The 14,224-nt window shown below is 35.3% G+C and overlaps 1 protein-coding gene across 43 annotated transcripts in view; it reads left to right on the top strand.

The window, feature by feature from the left end:
- LOC112042478 (uncharacterized) overlaps positions 1 to 14,224 on the top strand; it is a 169,049-nt gene that overhangs the window by 115,761 nt on the left and 39,064 nt on the right. For 23 of the 43 annotated variants that reach the window (XR_015335262.1, XR_015335242.1, XR_015335261.1 and 20 more), the window contains 2 exons: positions 2,008 to 2,108; positions 12,656 to 14,059. The exons of 3 other annotated variants lie outside the window; for them this stretch is intronic. Coding sequence is in view for 5 of the 40 variants with exons in the window: in XM_087016240.1 (XP_086872366.1) it covers positions 2,008 to 2,108; positions 8,531 to 8,619; positions 12,656 to 12,771 (306 nt within the window). In the remaining 35 variants the exon portion in view is untranslated. Of the gene's footprint in view, positions 1 to 116; positions 280 to 2,007; positions 2,109 to 8,530; positions 8,620 to 12,655; positions 14,060 to 14,224 lie in introns of those variants that run through there. 17 more of the 43 variants (XR_015335239.1, XR_015335238.1, XR_015335237.1 and 14 more) reach the window with 9 other exon arrangements.

Here is a 14,224-nt window from a genome sequence, read left to right as displayed (position 1 = left end):
GACGGACGTCACTGAGGGACTAAATTGTCATATGCATCACTGTGTTTCATGACGTTTTTTCCTTGACTGTGATTAATATTGAAACACATCTTGATGAATTATTAGCTGGAGATGAGTTTGTATATACTTTATTTTCAGGAAGTGTCTGTATGCAGTGACGTTATTGTGGCTGATATATACTTTGTGCATATGACAATAGGATGATGACGTTTTTCTTCTGCTGATGCCTGACAGGTTTCATAATCTGAACACGTATACGGATTCATTCACTGTAACAATGTGCGTGAATCTGTCGTGACATTTTTTTCATGTCAAAGGTATACCAGGTGCATAAGGATCACATTTCCCTAATTAATTAAAATTGATAACTGCGTACTGTCCATATTCTATAGCAAGCAGACTTAAAAACAGGTTTGAATGGATATTTTTGTCCATGTTTTACAGAAGGACTTGGATAACAGGGGAGGATGATATGCTTGCTTAAAATACCTTAAGGAAAGATTTTTTTATTTATTTCTTAACCAAAATGTAGGATATATGAGCCAACACTTACATTCTCCAACATTAATAAGCAAGTAGAATCTGATACAATTCTTGGCCTGTTCCACAAAAAAAAAACCAAACTTTTTTTTTTTTTGGAAACATTATATATCATAACCAAAACTTTTCTCATGAAATCCCTCTCATACCTTTACTATGTATAGCATATGCATTTTGAAGTTAAAATTAGCTATGTGCAATGAGGTTAAAATAAGGTATCAGCGGAATGGGTAGCCATTTACGCAATATACCAAACTCGCAATTCAGCAGCTGGTGTGAGAGTTTTTCTCTTTCATACTTAGGGTGTGACCAAGGGATATCGTACTTCATAACACTAAATTTGGCATTGCATACAAAGACGTTGTATCATTTTTTCCTTATATGTATATATATATGTATGTTGATAGTAGTGAAAATACTGGGTTTATTTGATACCATAGGAATAGGAGTGAAGGATTGGGCTTCTAAGATCAGACCGATATAGACCGAGTATAGATGTTACCAATTCACCACTTAATCTATGTATACTAGCACTGCGCTAATGAAATGAATAATTTTGCTCACATTTCCTGATTATTGGCACTAGATTTTACCTTTCTACCTGTGCTCTAGTGCATATAAGTTAGTTTGTCCCTTAATGTAGGCTGCCCCATGTAGCATTACCATCATTAATGGATGATAGTCATTTACTGTTAAAGTGAGCGATGACAGCTGCGTGGATGGGCGTTGCTATTAATAGCTCTGTTGTTTGTCTGTGTTGGAGTTCGGAACTTCATAAATTCATCCAGCACTATTTTTAAAATGTAGCGTTTTAGGGTGATTTCTACAAAGTAGATAGCTTGATTGCAGTTAGAATTGTAAGGTGTGTGTCAAACTCCAGAGTGTGTTTCCTCAATTAGCCTTCCCTTATAAACTTAAGGTTTCAAAGCATACAGTTTAAAGAGTATTGCTCAGAGACGTCATTCTTCCCAAGAATTGCACACGAATTTGTAATTGTTTTTCTTATCCCACACTTTCTGCTGGTTTGTTGACATCAAGTTAATCCTTCACTCCTACATGTTATTAATTATTAACTATATTTTCTATCCCTTTTTTATATTTCTGTTTGCTTTACTGTTCTGTATATAGCCCTGATGAAGGTTGAACAATACTTAACTCTGCATATTATATAATTTGATATAAAAGAGACAAATATCCCACATATAGTACTATCTGGCAGTAATTATGTTTACTATAAGTTTCAATTTGTCATGAACATTTATATACCTAACATTCAGCATAATTTTATCTAATTGCGATCCCGTATTAGTTTTAATAAAATATTGGTTGAACCTTCAAAGTGACAAAAGATATTAATAGAAATTTACTCTGCCATTAGAATTTTATCCAAGCCGAATATATGTACAAGCCACATTTCTGTTCCTTGATTAAAATTTTCTAGGATGTTCTTTCATGGTTGAATTGTAGGTCAACCTTTGGAGAGGGAGCCCAGCTGAGGTAGATGACCCCATAGAAAAAAAAAGACTGATTTCCCCAGACAATTCAGCAATTTGCCCCTTAACAGCAAGGTAAAATGTACGAAAATTATATATGAATATATCATAAGGGCTAGTAAGGCTTCATTCACATGCAATGTCTATTTTCTAAATTCTATTTTCTATTCGTGGTATGTCTTATGATCACGGTCTGTGCCCTGAATATCCTGCAGCGTAATTACTGGCAGCGCGAGCCAGTTACTTATAGGTACACTTATAGTAACTGTCATAAGACATACCGCGAATAGAAAATAGAATTTAGAAAATAGACATTCCATGTGAACGAAGCCTAAAAGTGACAAACCATTGTTCTGCTCTGGATCTAAAGGGTTATGCCACTGTTTACAGGCCTGTAGCCAGCTAATTCAAAAGGGGGGTTCTTTTTCTAAAAAGGTGGACCTTTTACTATGAAACTTATGTGTACCTAGATAAAAATTTACCCAAAATAGACCTTTTCCTGACCAAAGGGGAGGTTCTTTCAAAACAACTGGATCCCCCGGCTACAGGCCTGGTTTAATACACTTTCATTCTCTCACTTGTCTCCTTTTGCCCATCTGGTGTTGAGGTAAAAACTACAGAATTATTATCATGTGTTACTTTTGAATATTCCTGTTTCTTTGACTTATTGGTTGTATGTCATGTGGTCTTCCTACTCGCACAATGCTAGCTTTGCTATCAAGTTGAAAAGTGAAATTACTACTACTGGCTACTACCATTATGCTACTACTTTTACTACATCTGCTACTGCTACCTACTGCTACTACTGCAGGGCGGATTCAGAGATATTTTCTGACAGTCTTCCAAATTATCTTTGTTGATCCGTCCTCCATTTTGACCGTCTTCCGACAGAAAAAATTAGATACCCGTCAATGTTAACTTGAAAATCTGACCGTCTTCCGGAAGACCCAGAAGATGGCCTAAATCAGCCCCTGTACTGCTACTGCCACTGCTACTCCTACCACGACCAAGACTACTACTACTACTACTACTACTACTACTACTACAAGGTCAAGTACAGTTAGGCACTGATGTGACTCTCTCATTCCACCCTTTGTACACCTGAAATTACTGTCCCTGCTTTAAATGAGAAATGCATGCGTACATCTGTTTCTTTGACTGCAGCTACCCTAAAGTCAAAAGAAGAAAAGGTAATAATGCTTTAAACATGTTTTTGAGTTTGGAACTCAATGGGGGTTGCATGGTGCTCGAACAGGTGTGTAAAAGTTGTTAAGGATTGCAGGGAAATTTGGCTTTTCCTCTTTTTTTATGGCAAGATCCTGAATGCGGAACCTTGAGTTGAGCCAAGCCTAGCATTTTGTGCAGTGTGTAAGTGGCAGGTACAGGAAGGTAGTGAGGGCAGTGGGAGAGCATCATGGTGAAAAATGTCACGACTTTGGGATGACAGAGATGTACAAAACTAGCCTTGCATGACTTTGCTTGTTTACTTGTTTATTGCTGCCAAAACTTGGGTGCATATGTACCAAAAGAGTCGTGACTGGTAAAATAAAGCAACTATGGTATTTGCTGTTGGATAGGAAGCTATGTATGTCATGGTATACTCTGGCCAATACCAAGATGGAATTTTTGGTTTATTTGGTTTGTCCTGGGACAATAACAAGGAAGACATCCTTTTCTTTCCCTTGTTTTTTTACCACAATGTGGTTTTAATTTTGCACCAGCTTTATAAATCCTGAAAGTTTGTTTTGAATTTATTTAGGTACAAATTGACTTACAAAGTGACAAATTACTATAGATTTAGATACACCAATACCTATCTAGAATTTATTTAAGATTATTTAAATTATTGGAAATATAGGGGGGAGGGAGATTTTAATCCTGAGATATCAATAAAAAAAAGATAAAGCACATTGTTTTTTTGTTTGTTTGTTTGTTTGTTTTTTCCAAAAAAACCAATGTGGTCATGCTGTTGTGATGATGATATGTGTAAGGTATTACTTGTACATGTATTTGGTCCTATCATAGTTGACATGTTATCAGGTTTTGTACAAGCATGTTAGCATAAAGATATATTTATGTTCTTTTTATTTTCATCATGCTTTAGATTTTACTTCCTCTTTGATTTCAATTTGTCAGAAGTCATTTTTTCTCAAAATAAGTTATATGATGACTTTGGTTTTACTTATAATAAAAATAAAAAATGAAAATAAAAGTTAGTTGTATTGATATATGGGCAGCTTCTAGGAAAATTTGCTTCCTCTTTCATTTGTTGGATTCAGATGAACTTCACTAAAATTGTGTTTATGGTGAAATTTGATCATTTGTTTTGGCATGTTCTGTTGACATTATCAGATGTTGCTCCTGTATTAATAATAAAGACTTCTTTTGGCTGTCCCTGATGCACAAAGCTTAGGGACCATTCCCAGACCCTATCTTACTAACTGTTGATCGATTTATCTTGGAGGGGTTTCTTGCTAAATTCCAATCAACTCAAGGGGCTTAGATGTCTGTCAGGCTTCTGGGGGGGGGGGGGGGGGGTAATTAATTATCATTTAGCAGCTCTCAGTAGGTGTGTCAGACATCTAAGCTGCTTAAGCTAAAAGCAATTTAGCGAGAAAGCCCTGGGAGTTAGATGGATCCTGTACATGTTAGGGTGCATTCCCAGAGATTTAGATCAATCCAGAGATTTAGATTTAGATCGACCTAACTCCCTGGGGGTTCGTGCTAAATTGCAGTCAGCCAAGCGCACACCATAGTTAATTACCCCCTTGTAGCTTTTAGTAGGCGGGACAGACGCTTAAGCAGGCTAAGCTGACAGTAATCTAGTGAGACTCCCCACAGGGATAGATCGATCTAAAATCTATGGGAATGGGGTCTTAGATAGATCTAGGTATGGGAACCCAGTCTTATTCATTGTCCCAAAAAGAATGGCTGTACCAATAAAAGTTGACCTATTTAGACAGACAAGTTGTTTAAATTCATCATTACTGTACAATGGATGTTAACTTCCTCTTTTTAATTATTTTTGAGATGTTTTTCTTTGAAATCCTGTTTGGATTCTTTAGAAATGTGTCGCAGAGTGACATTTCACTCTCTGTTTTTGTTTCTGTAAAGTCACAGTCACATGACTATTATAGTGATTAAAAAAAGGATATTTTTTTCAGGGTGGAAATTAAAAAAAGTAGGATGTCCTGTCGCCAGTTTTGAATTTTTCACATTACTTTCATACTTCTTTTCCTTTATCATATTTTGTTTCACTAAGAAAACAACAGAGTTGTTTAACCAGATATTATTTGTCATAAAATCAAGTAAAGATTATTGAGACAAATACATTAAGTAAATGTATAGCAAATGGAAAAAAGAGCTATTTTCTTTATTGGTTTGTTCCTTTGTTGTCATTGAAATATAGTTGAGATGCCATTGACTTATGGGGAAATACATTTCCATTTTTCTGTTTTCATTTTTTTCTCTTATTAACTGTAATCCACAATGAATTCCTGTTTGTTTAGGATTTGAAAAGGTGCTAAAGAAAAAAAAATATTAGGAAAAATTAAATTCAGGATTGGAAATATGAAATCAAAAAAGAAGTGACACATCACGCTCAGTAGAGCAAATCTAATGCCACCATACTATGGTAGAACTTCAATGTTCACAAGGAGTGATTTTTATATTGGCAACAGGCGAGGACACAGGTCAGCAATTTGCAAATTCTCAATTTTCTTGTTCTCCAAACTTAGCCAGATTTTATATTATTATTATTATTATTATTATTATTAGTCAGGTAGAAGTTACAAAAAATGTCAGAGAGATTGCATAACCAATTCTTGGCATATACTCTTTGGGGTGGTCTGAGATATGTGGTTATGTACATGAAATCTCGGTGGGTTGGAACAATTGACAGGTACAAGTTTTGTCAACCTACCTGGGGAGAAGATTTCTCACATGTACAAAAAATGTAGTACAAATAGGTAATTGGGGTTTCAGTTTTCATCCATTTCATTTTTTGTGAGCGTTCCAAGACTGTAAAAATTTGACCTTCCACAGGGTGTAACAGCCAATCTTGGCATCTCCTCACATCGAGGACTAACTTAGACCGAAAATGGGCCAAATTGCATCAGTTGACATCACCAAAGGACCACACGGATTGACATGATATTTAGTAGTCTGAGGTATCATGGTGCCTCAATATAAGCCAGCCTTCTGCTTTCATGTTATGTTCCGTGCACTTGGTAGTTTTACAGGTGAACAGGCAGCAGGGAGGACACAGATGGATTGCCAAAGCCCCACAATTTTATTTTCCACTTTGGACTGATTTTGTCTGTAAGGTCACAGAGTTTAATCAAACAGTGCTCACCAGTCTGAGCATGATTAACTTGCTCACTGAGCCAGTTTTTTTTTTTTTTTTTCTTACAACAATAATCGATATTTGTGTTCCTACTGCATTTGCCTTGTAACATGGAATGAGGCATAGAATGAATGCTGCCTTCCTTACCCTGTGATTTCACAAGATATTTCCGTCAAACTTTTTTGTGAAATATTAAACAGAAGATATTAAGCAGTAATTAGTAGAAGAGCTGGGCATCAAATTTAGTGCTATCACACTCACACCCGCTGTTTTTTTTATCTAGATTTTATTTATGATATTTTATGTAGTATTATTCATGATAATTTATGTAAAGTCTACTGAACATTTAAAATGGATTTTAGACTTAAAATAAATTTATTATTATTATTCTTTTTGTCAGATATTTTGATTACAGATTGAATACAATTCAGATTATTTCAAGTGGGATACAATTGATTTTAACACTAGATTTACAGCTATTGTCATCGAAAAAAAAAAAAAAGATATGTTCAGAATGCTAGTACTGAAGGCAATGAAGGCAGCTACTCAGCAAGATTTTACATCTAACTTGTGAAATAGAGTTTATGTTATGTGATGTAGCAGTATATGTCTATATATGTTTAGAAACATGGCAGATTTTAAAAAGTTCAAAGAATTAAATGCCTTTTTGTAATTTTTTCAAAATAAATAAATATTCAAAACTATTACGTAAGTAATAAATTATTTGCAACAAAGATATAAAGTATGCATTTCTGCTTTCATTTAATTTGCAAGCACTGACAGTATATATTTTGTTTATTTATAGTCTTTTTTGTGAAATATTAAACAGAAGATATTAAGCAGTAATTAGTAAAAGAGCTGGGCACACTCTCACCCGCTGAAGTGAAAACAACTTGTTGTTGTTGTACAAACTGGGCCAGACTCTTAAGAATGTTGCCATACAAATATTGTGTAGTAGAACCTTTAGATAATCGGCTGTCTAGACGTCCCAGCCTTCAGGGCATAGGGATACCTAATCAACCAATAGCTGTGGAAGTGTATTTCCCACATCTTTGCGCCTAATCTCATTATTCTCTGTGAATGCAGTGGAAGGTTGTATAGGAGATGGTAGTAGTGGAGGTGGTCTTTTATAATGGCATGGAGGGAGAATAAATTTCTGAGGAGGTTTCCAAATTGGAAATGATGCACCTTTTCCTGGTTGATTGTAAATATAAATGATAATGATATGTAGAGGAGTTGTGAGTCTGTTTGAGATGTGGGTGCAAATGATAGTACCATGAAACGAGTGGAGTGGGCTTGCAAATTGGAGAAAAATGTAGCAATTTTTTCTCTCTCTCTTTGTGTTCATTTCAAATTGGACAACTTGCTTCTTTTTTGCTTAGTGGTTGAGTGCATATCTAAATTTTGCTTTTTTTAATACAGATTTTTTCTCCTTTTAAATTGGAAATGATGCAGCTTTTCCTAGTTGATGGTAAATATAAATGGTAATGATATGTGTAGGAGTTGTGAGTCTGCTTGAGATGTGGGTGCAAATGATAGCAAATTGGAAAAAATGTAGCAATTTTTTTTAAATATTCTAATCAAGTGCAATTTACTTTTTTCTCTCTCTCTTTTTGTTTCAAATTAGACAACTTGCCTTTTTTTTTTTTTTTTTTTGCTTAGTGGTTGGTAAAAATATGGACACAGTTCATTTGTCAATGAGAACTTTGTCCTCTATGACAAGATACATTAAAATACACTAATTTGTGAAAAAAACACCATCAGGTGAATCATGTGAAGCATTTATACAGTGAAAATTTCTCTGCAGTGCATAAATGCAAAACCAGATGAGAATACTTTTATATGAAGTATATGGGCTCTCTCTCTCTCTCTCTCTGTCTCTCTCTCTCGCAATTGTCTGTCAGTGCATATTTGTGAAATTCTGATACCTCTGTTACTGGCTATAAATACACTGTGAAACCCCAGACATGTACTATTTGCTGAGGACATCTGAGGATATCCAGCAGCCGCCTTATATGCTCAGTGCTCCGTAATCAAGAAAAAGTGCAGCGGAAATTAAACATGCGCAGCCATATGCAGGTTTGATCAGATTTTGTTCATGGTCAAAAAGATGCATTATGTTCTTCAAAGAAGGTCTTTGTTTGTCTTCCAGACGAGTGGAGAACATCCTTGGGAGCTTGGTGTGCGTCTGCACTGACGGCGAGAGAAAACCGGGTCATCTCAGGTCACTTGAGGTGAAATGTACGAGTTTTACCAGATTGGTTTCCCAAAGCGATGCTGTCTGAGAAAATAAGACTTTACTTGGTTTGCTTATCTATATATATGTGTATGTTGGTTATTTGATAGTGGATCAATAGGACAATCTCGGAGTTATTTTTTTCTGAAGTGTGTTGGTTCTATTGATTGTGCTATAGTTTTCTAGGTTGGCGACCTGAACATAGAAGATGTTTGAGGGTTTCCCCAGAATTTTTTTTCTTAACATTTAGGGGGCTTCCCAAGCGTAGGTTGTGTAGTTGTGTAGGAAAACTTGTGTGGAGGGAAGGGATTTCTATTTTTTTTAAGTTTTCGAGACTTCACTTCATAAATGTGGAATATTTTTGGGTGAAGGGTCATATATGACATGAGTATTTAAAAAAAAACAAATGGAAGGCAGACAGCACAACTTATCTTAATGGTACTAAATGATTCCATCAGTGCATAGAAAATTAAAGGAAGTGTGCTGGCTAAATTCATACTCTCCATCAGCCAATGTAATTTCTTAGATATTGCAACAGCAAGTCAGTGTTATGACATGCAAATTGAATATCAGTTATTGTAGTGATGGGTAGGACAACAGAGTGATTAGATGGATTTTTATTATGGTTAGATATCAAGGGGTCGAACCCTGCATGCTTCTCTGATGGTGCTGTCTCACCATGTCAAACCCCCAAGAGTTGACTGGAAATGCAACCTTTGTCTACCCTTCACTTCATTTTATAACCACATTAGCTGCCGTATCGTGTGCGCAGTTCATGGATCAAATCATTTTGTAAAAGAATAAAATCATTTAGTTTCATGATGTGTTTTTTTTTTTTTTTTTTTTCTTCTCGAGTCATAAAAGCTAATAGAACATGCATTACTGTTCCACTTGGTGAACACCTAGAATAATGAGGAAGGGAACATAACACTAGCTTGTTGGCTGAAAAATAAAGGAGTCCTGTTTGAGAACAGTCAGCTATTAATTAGAGAGAGGAACAAGGTGACAAGGTTACAAAAAGGCTTCAACTTAGATGATAGAAGACAAAGTGGTATGGATTGCTACTTTGTACAAAAAAGTGACTTTTCCGTAAAGGAAATGCTCCGTGTGTGTACGTGTTTGTACGTGGGTGCATGTGTGTGATTATATTTCAAGTAATGGCAGCAATAATTATAACAAATAGTATAAAACAATTTTGATAATGGACAAAAGAGTCCCCTGAAAGTTCTACCCCTTCCACCAAGTATGGGTTTACTGCAGACTAGTGGGGCAAGATTGTAGAAGCAAAATGCTCGGAATATGTTGTGAGGGCAATGTGTTCAGCAGAATCTTTGCGGGGGTTATTGTGTTCTTTTTTTTCTGTCAGGACTGCCTCACAAATGAACTACAGGCCAAAAAGTTGCCTTCTTTGACCCAAGACGGCTCAGTTGTAATCCACTTAAGTGAATTGGTGGACCTCTTTTGCAACACATACTGCCCTAGCAATTTCAGGCCTGCCACAAACTTCTCGCAAATTTGCTGCAAATTTGCAAAAGGAATTTTATGTTTTTGCAAATTTGCTGCAAATTAGCAGCTTTGCCATTTTTTTCTTGCAAACTTAGTTTGCATTAAATTTGCAGAAAATAAGCTGGAATTGTTTTATGATGTTAACAAGCTTGTCAGGGCATCCATAGGTTTCCAGGACCTTCTTTGAAAGTCATATTTAATGGATAGAGGTACTGGTGTTTAACTAACTGTTCCCTAATGGAGACTTAAGTGATGGAAGTTGTTAACATACCCTCCTTTTCGATATAATGGTTAGATTATTGATGCTGAAGGTTTAAATGTGGGTGAGAATTATTTGCTTTTCCGTTTTGCTCATATCAACACTGCTGCAAAATGTTTCAATAAAAAGCATGCACTGGACACATGCACCTATTCTCTTCAGCTCACCTTTTAAGATTAGTCACAGGGACAGTTTTGCAATTTTTTTTTTTTCATTTTTTCTGACATTTTGTACCGATTGTCTTCTATAAATGTTGACCTTTCTCGGGTTTCACAATATTGTTTTCCCCCAGTGACACTAAAGAAGATCATTCCTGGTTTCAGGTTTATGACCACTCCCTCAGGACGGGGTACCTACCCCTGGGCAGGGCATGCCCCATGAGCTTCCTTAATAGCAACATCACTGTCAGACTTTCACAAAAACTAACTGCGTATTTCTAATACTGTGACACACAGTGACTTCGAGGTAACCTTTTATGTTTAGAATTTTATTGCTAATTAAAGCATTAGTACAGCTTTGGTTGAGGAGAGGCAGTGGATAGAAGTTGTTTTTAAATAAAAGAACAGTGAAAGATAGTGGTTGCATACACATTAGACTTCACTTCCTCCTGCACCGCCCCCCCCCCCCCCCAATATGACATACCATTAAGGATATTGTAACCCTTTATTATCATCCAGATACCAAAATCGAGTATTTTCCTGCATCTAATTATTCAGTAATGCATCTATCTTTGTGCTAAATTAAAGCAATAAAAAACTCGAAAATATAAAATATCGACGTTTATATTTTTATGTTACAATGTATAAGCATAGGCAACTCAAAGCTTTAATCATCAATTTAACACCTTTCTATTTTGAGGTGAGATAGCAATTGGTATGGGGCGTAACTTCATCCCTGAACAAGATTTTATCACAAAAATTGGCAGAGTTGACCAGGAGTGTATAGGCTACAATCCTGTGCCATCATTTTGGTTCATATGTTTTTGTTATGGAGTTATGAGCCCCTAATTACAGATTTTCATTAAAGAAAGACATTATTTTACTTTATCAGTGATAAAATCTGAACTTAGACTTTCAAGAAAAATGACTGGCAAAGTTTTGGAGTACTAAATAGTATCATTAAATCAGCGTCAAAACGATGATCGTGGGTGCTCAGGGAAAAGAAAATTCTATAAAATGATTTTTCATTTTTCATCCCAAAATTGCAATCTAAGATGGCGAATATCTGTCAGAAGTCAGATTCATGAAGAATATGATGAACATTAACATTGCACATCCAGTAATTGATAAATGGGTGTTTTGTGTCATGGCGACCCTTTTGAACTCAACTGAGTGAGGGCACAAAATGCTTTTTCGTTAATTTGAACGAGGAAAACATGTATCTGTTTATTTTACATCATGAGTGTATAAATAGTGAACTTAGACAAAGAAAAATGATTGTTTAAGTCAAATTATTCTGAATTTTATAGAAGTGAATTGTTTGTTAATGTAATTGAATGTGAAATGGTGGATTGTCATGCTTGAATATTCGTGTACATTTAGCCCAAAAAGTTTTTGCTGAGCACAGGTTGGTAAAAAAAGTTCTTACACAGCAAAATGTCTGATTACTTGAGGGGTTTAGGAATATTTGTGGTTGCAGTAATTGGCAGTGACATTTTGGTTTCAGACAAATATTACATGACTTTGATATATTCTCTTTTAAAAGCATTTGAAAGCTTGGAAACTGTTGCAAGGGACATTTCACAGAGATGGCACGTGTCAGCCAGCTTTGTGAATGAGTGTGAGAAAAAACTTTAAAAGACATGTAGGTCAGGAAATGTACTAAAATTTGTTGTGTATTCTTAATGTCACAAGTGCACACCTATATCTTGGCATTTAGTGTTTTTATCTCAGTGCTAAAGATATGTTATTTCAGCTAAAGAGAAGGAAAATGTTTGATAACATCATATTGTAAATGCGTGTGGTAGCTAGAGGCCTATGCAGACGGGAACATTGTTTCACAGACCAACCAATATCTTTTTATTCATTGATTTGTTTGATTCATTTATCATTCGTCTTTCAAGTTGCTGATTGAAATTTCATATTATTATTATTGTTATTATTATTATTATTCATACACCTTTTAAGTTTATTGAAGGAGTGATTCACTTTTTGGTACACAATCTGTTTTGTTGTTTTCATCTCTGTGTAATTTGTCTTTCATTCAGTTGGGTAGGGGTAAAGAATTGCCCTCATTTTAATTTTGACTTAAGATACCGTTATTTATTTTTACTCTAGGCAAATTCGCTGTTCACTACCATTCTGGGAAAAAACCAACTCCAAGATTCCATGACATTTCCCTAAAATCAGGACTGATTCTCCAAGATCTTCACAGTTGTACATCGTACCTTTGACAGCAAGGTGTGCTTATGAAATTCTAGCACATTTTTTTCCTTTGGGAGCATTTCTGTGGATATTATGCAGCCCAGCATCACACCCACTCTTAGTTGACTTTGGTAATTACTTGTGAATTTTACATACCAAACTTTATTCGGTTTTTTTTTTTTTTTTTTTTTTTTTATATATAAAAAAATCATTCAAATTTACTCACAAATAGATACTTTTTGACAGAAAACCATGCTTTTTTTCTCTCTCTCTCTCTTCAAGTCTGAGGTATTAGAAATTCAGTATTATGTTAGGAATATGGTGACTTTGGTGTGAGTGTAGCGAGGAATTACTGCAGAACACATGGAGTATTGGAGACTGGCAACGTCAATGAAGTCTGAAAACAAGGCACATATCAATCACCCAGTGATTTTAATTTGTTACTTTTGGTGATGAAGTGATTAAACCATTATTACTTCAACAAAGGTGACTTTTCCAATGACGTTAAGTGCAGTCGCAGTGTTTGATTACTTAAGGATCAGTTTTGATGTATTGCAATCTGATTGAGGTGTAATATTCTTAGGCCCAATGCAGAATAGGGGAGTAACTAGTCCGAGGGTCAAATATGGCGACCGAATACAAAGCTTGCCGTCTAATCTGCTAAAAGACACTGAATAGATATCCCGTGGGGAAGTATTCAAGTGGGTCGGCCATATTTGACCCCCGCACTAGTTAGTCCCGTATTCTGAATGGGGCCTTACATACCTGGTTTAATATTATAACTTATAGTAATTGCAGTGAAAAGGTTTTGAAGTGAAATATATACAAATAATAGTAGTGCATAGTCATGTTTGTATGTTCAAAACTGCTAAAAGGTGAAAGGCACTCTGTTTGAGATTTTTGGGCCAAATCTTATTTTCCTAAAGAAAAAAGCAATTTTCACATACTATTAAATCATTGCTAGCCTGTCCCTTCGCTTGGATTCCATGTTTTGCACTATTTCTAAGTAAATAGTTCACTGCAAAATCAATTGTTTTTCATTTAGACCAGAGATTTCACAAGGTAATATTTCCTTCATGTACTTCTATTTGAGGAATTTTATTGTTTTTAAGATCTGAATGGGGAAAAATATTTTTAAAATATGATTTTGGGACATTTTTAATAGATATAATGTACCTTTAAATTTCATGTATATATTAAGGTGCTAATTCATGTATTCATTTGACAAACTGAAATATTTATGATAAGGGCCTAAATTGGAGGTGCAAATATTTTATTTATATTTTCAGAATGGAAGAAATAAAATGTGTGATCTGAGTAGCTTTCATTTTGATTTTAGAGTGGTGTGATTGAAAACTCTGGCTTAAGACACGTACAGTATTATCCTGGTTTTTAAAAAATTAGTGAAAATACAAATATTTCAAAAGATACCTCCACGTCTGATTCAAAGGGAACACCACTGATATGAGCCGAGAGACCGAA

The sequence above is a fragment of the Lingula anatina genome, chromosome 6 (assembly GCF_051362555.1).
Source record: "Lingula anatina isolate TDL-2025a chromosome 6, LinAna3.0, whole genome shotgun sequence".
NCBI lineage: Eukaryota > Metazoa > Brachiopoda > Lingulata > Lingulida > Lingulidae > Lingula > Lingula anatina.
This window is presented reverse-complemented; position numbering and strand designations above follow the sequence as displayed.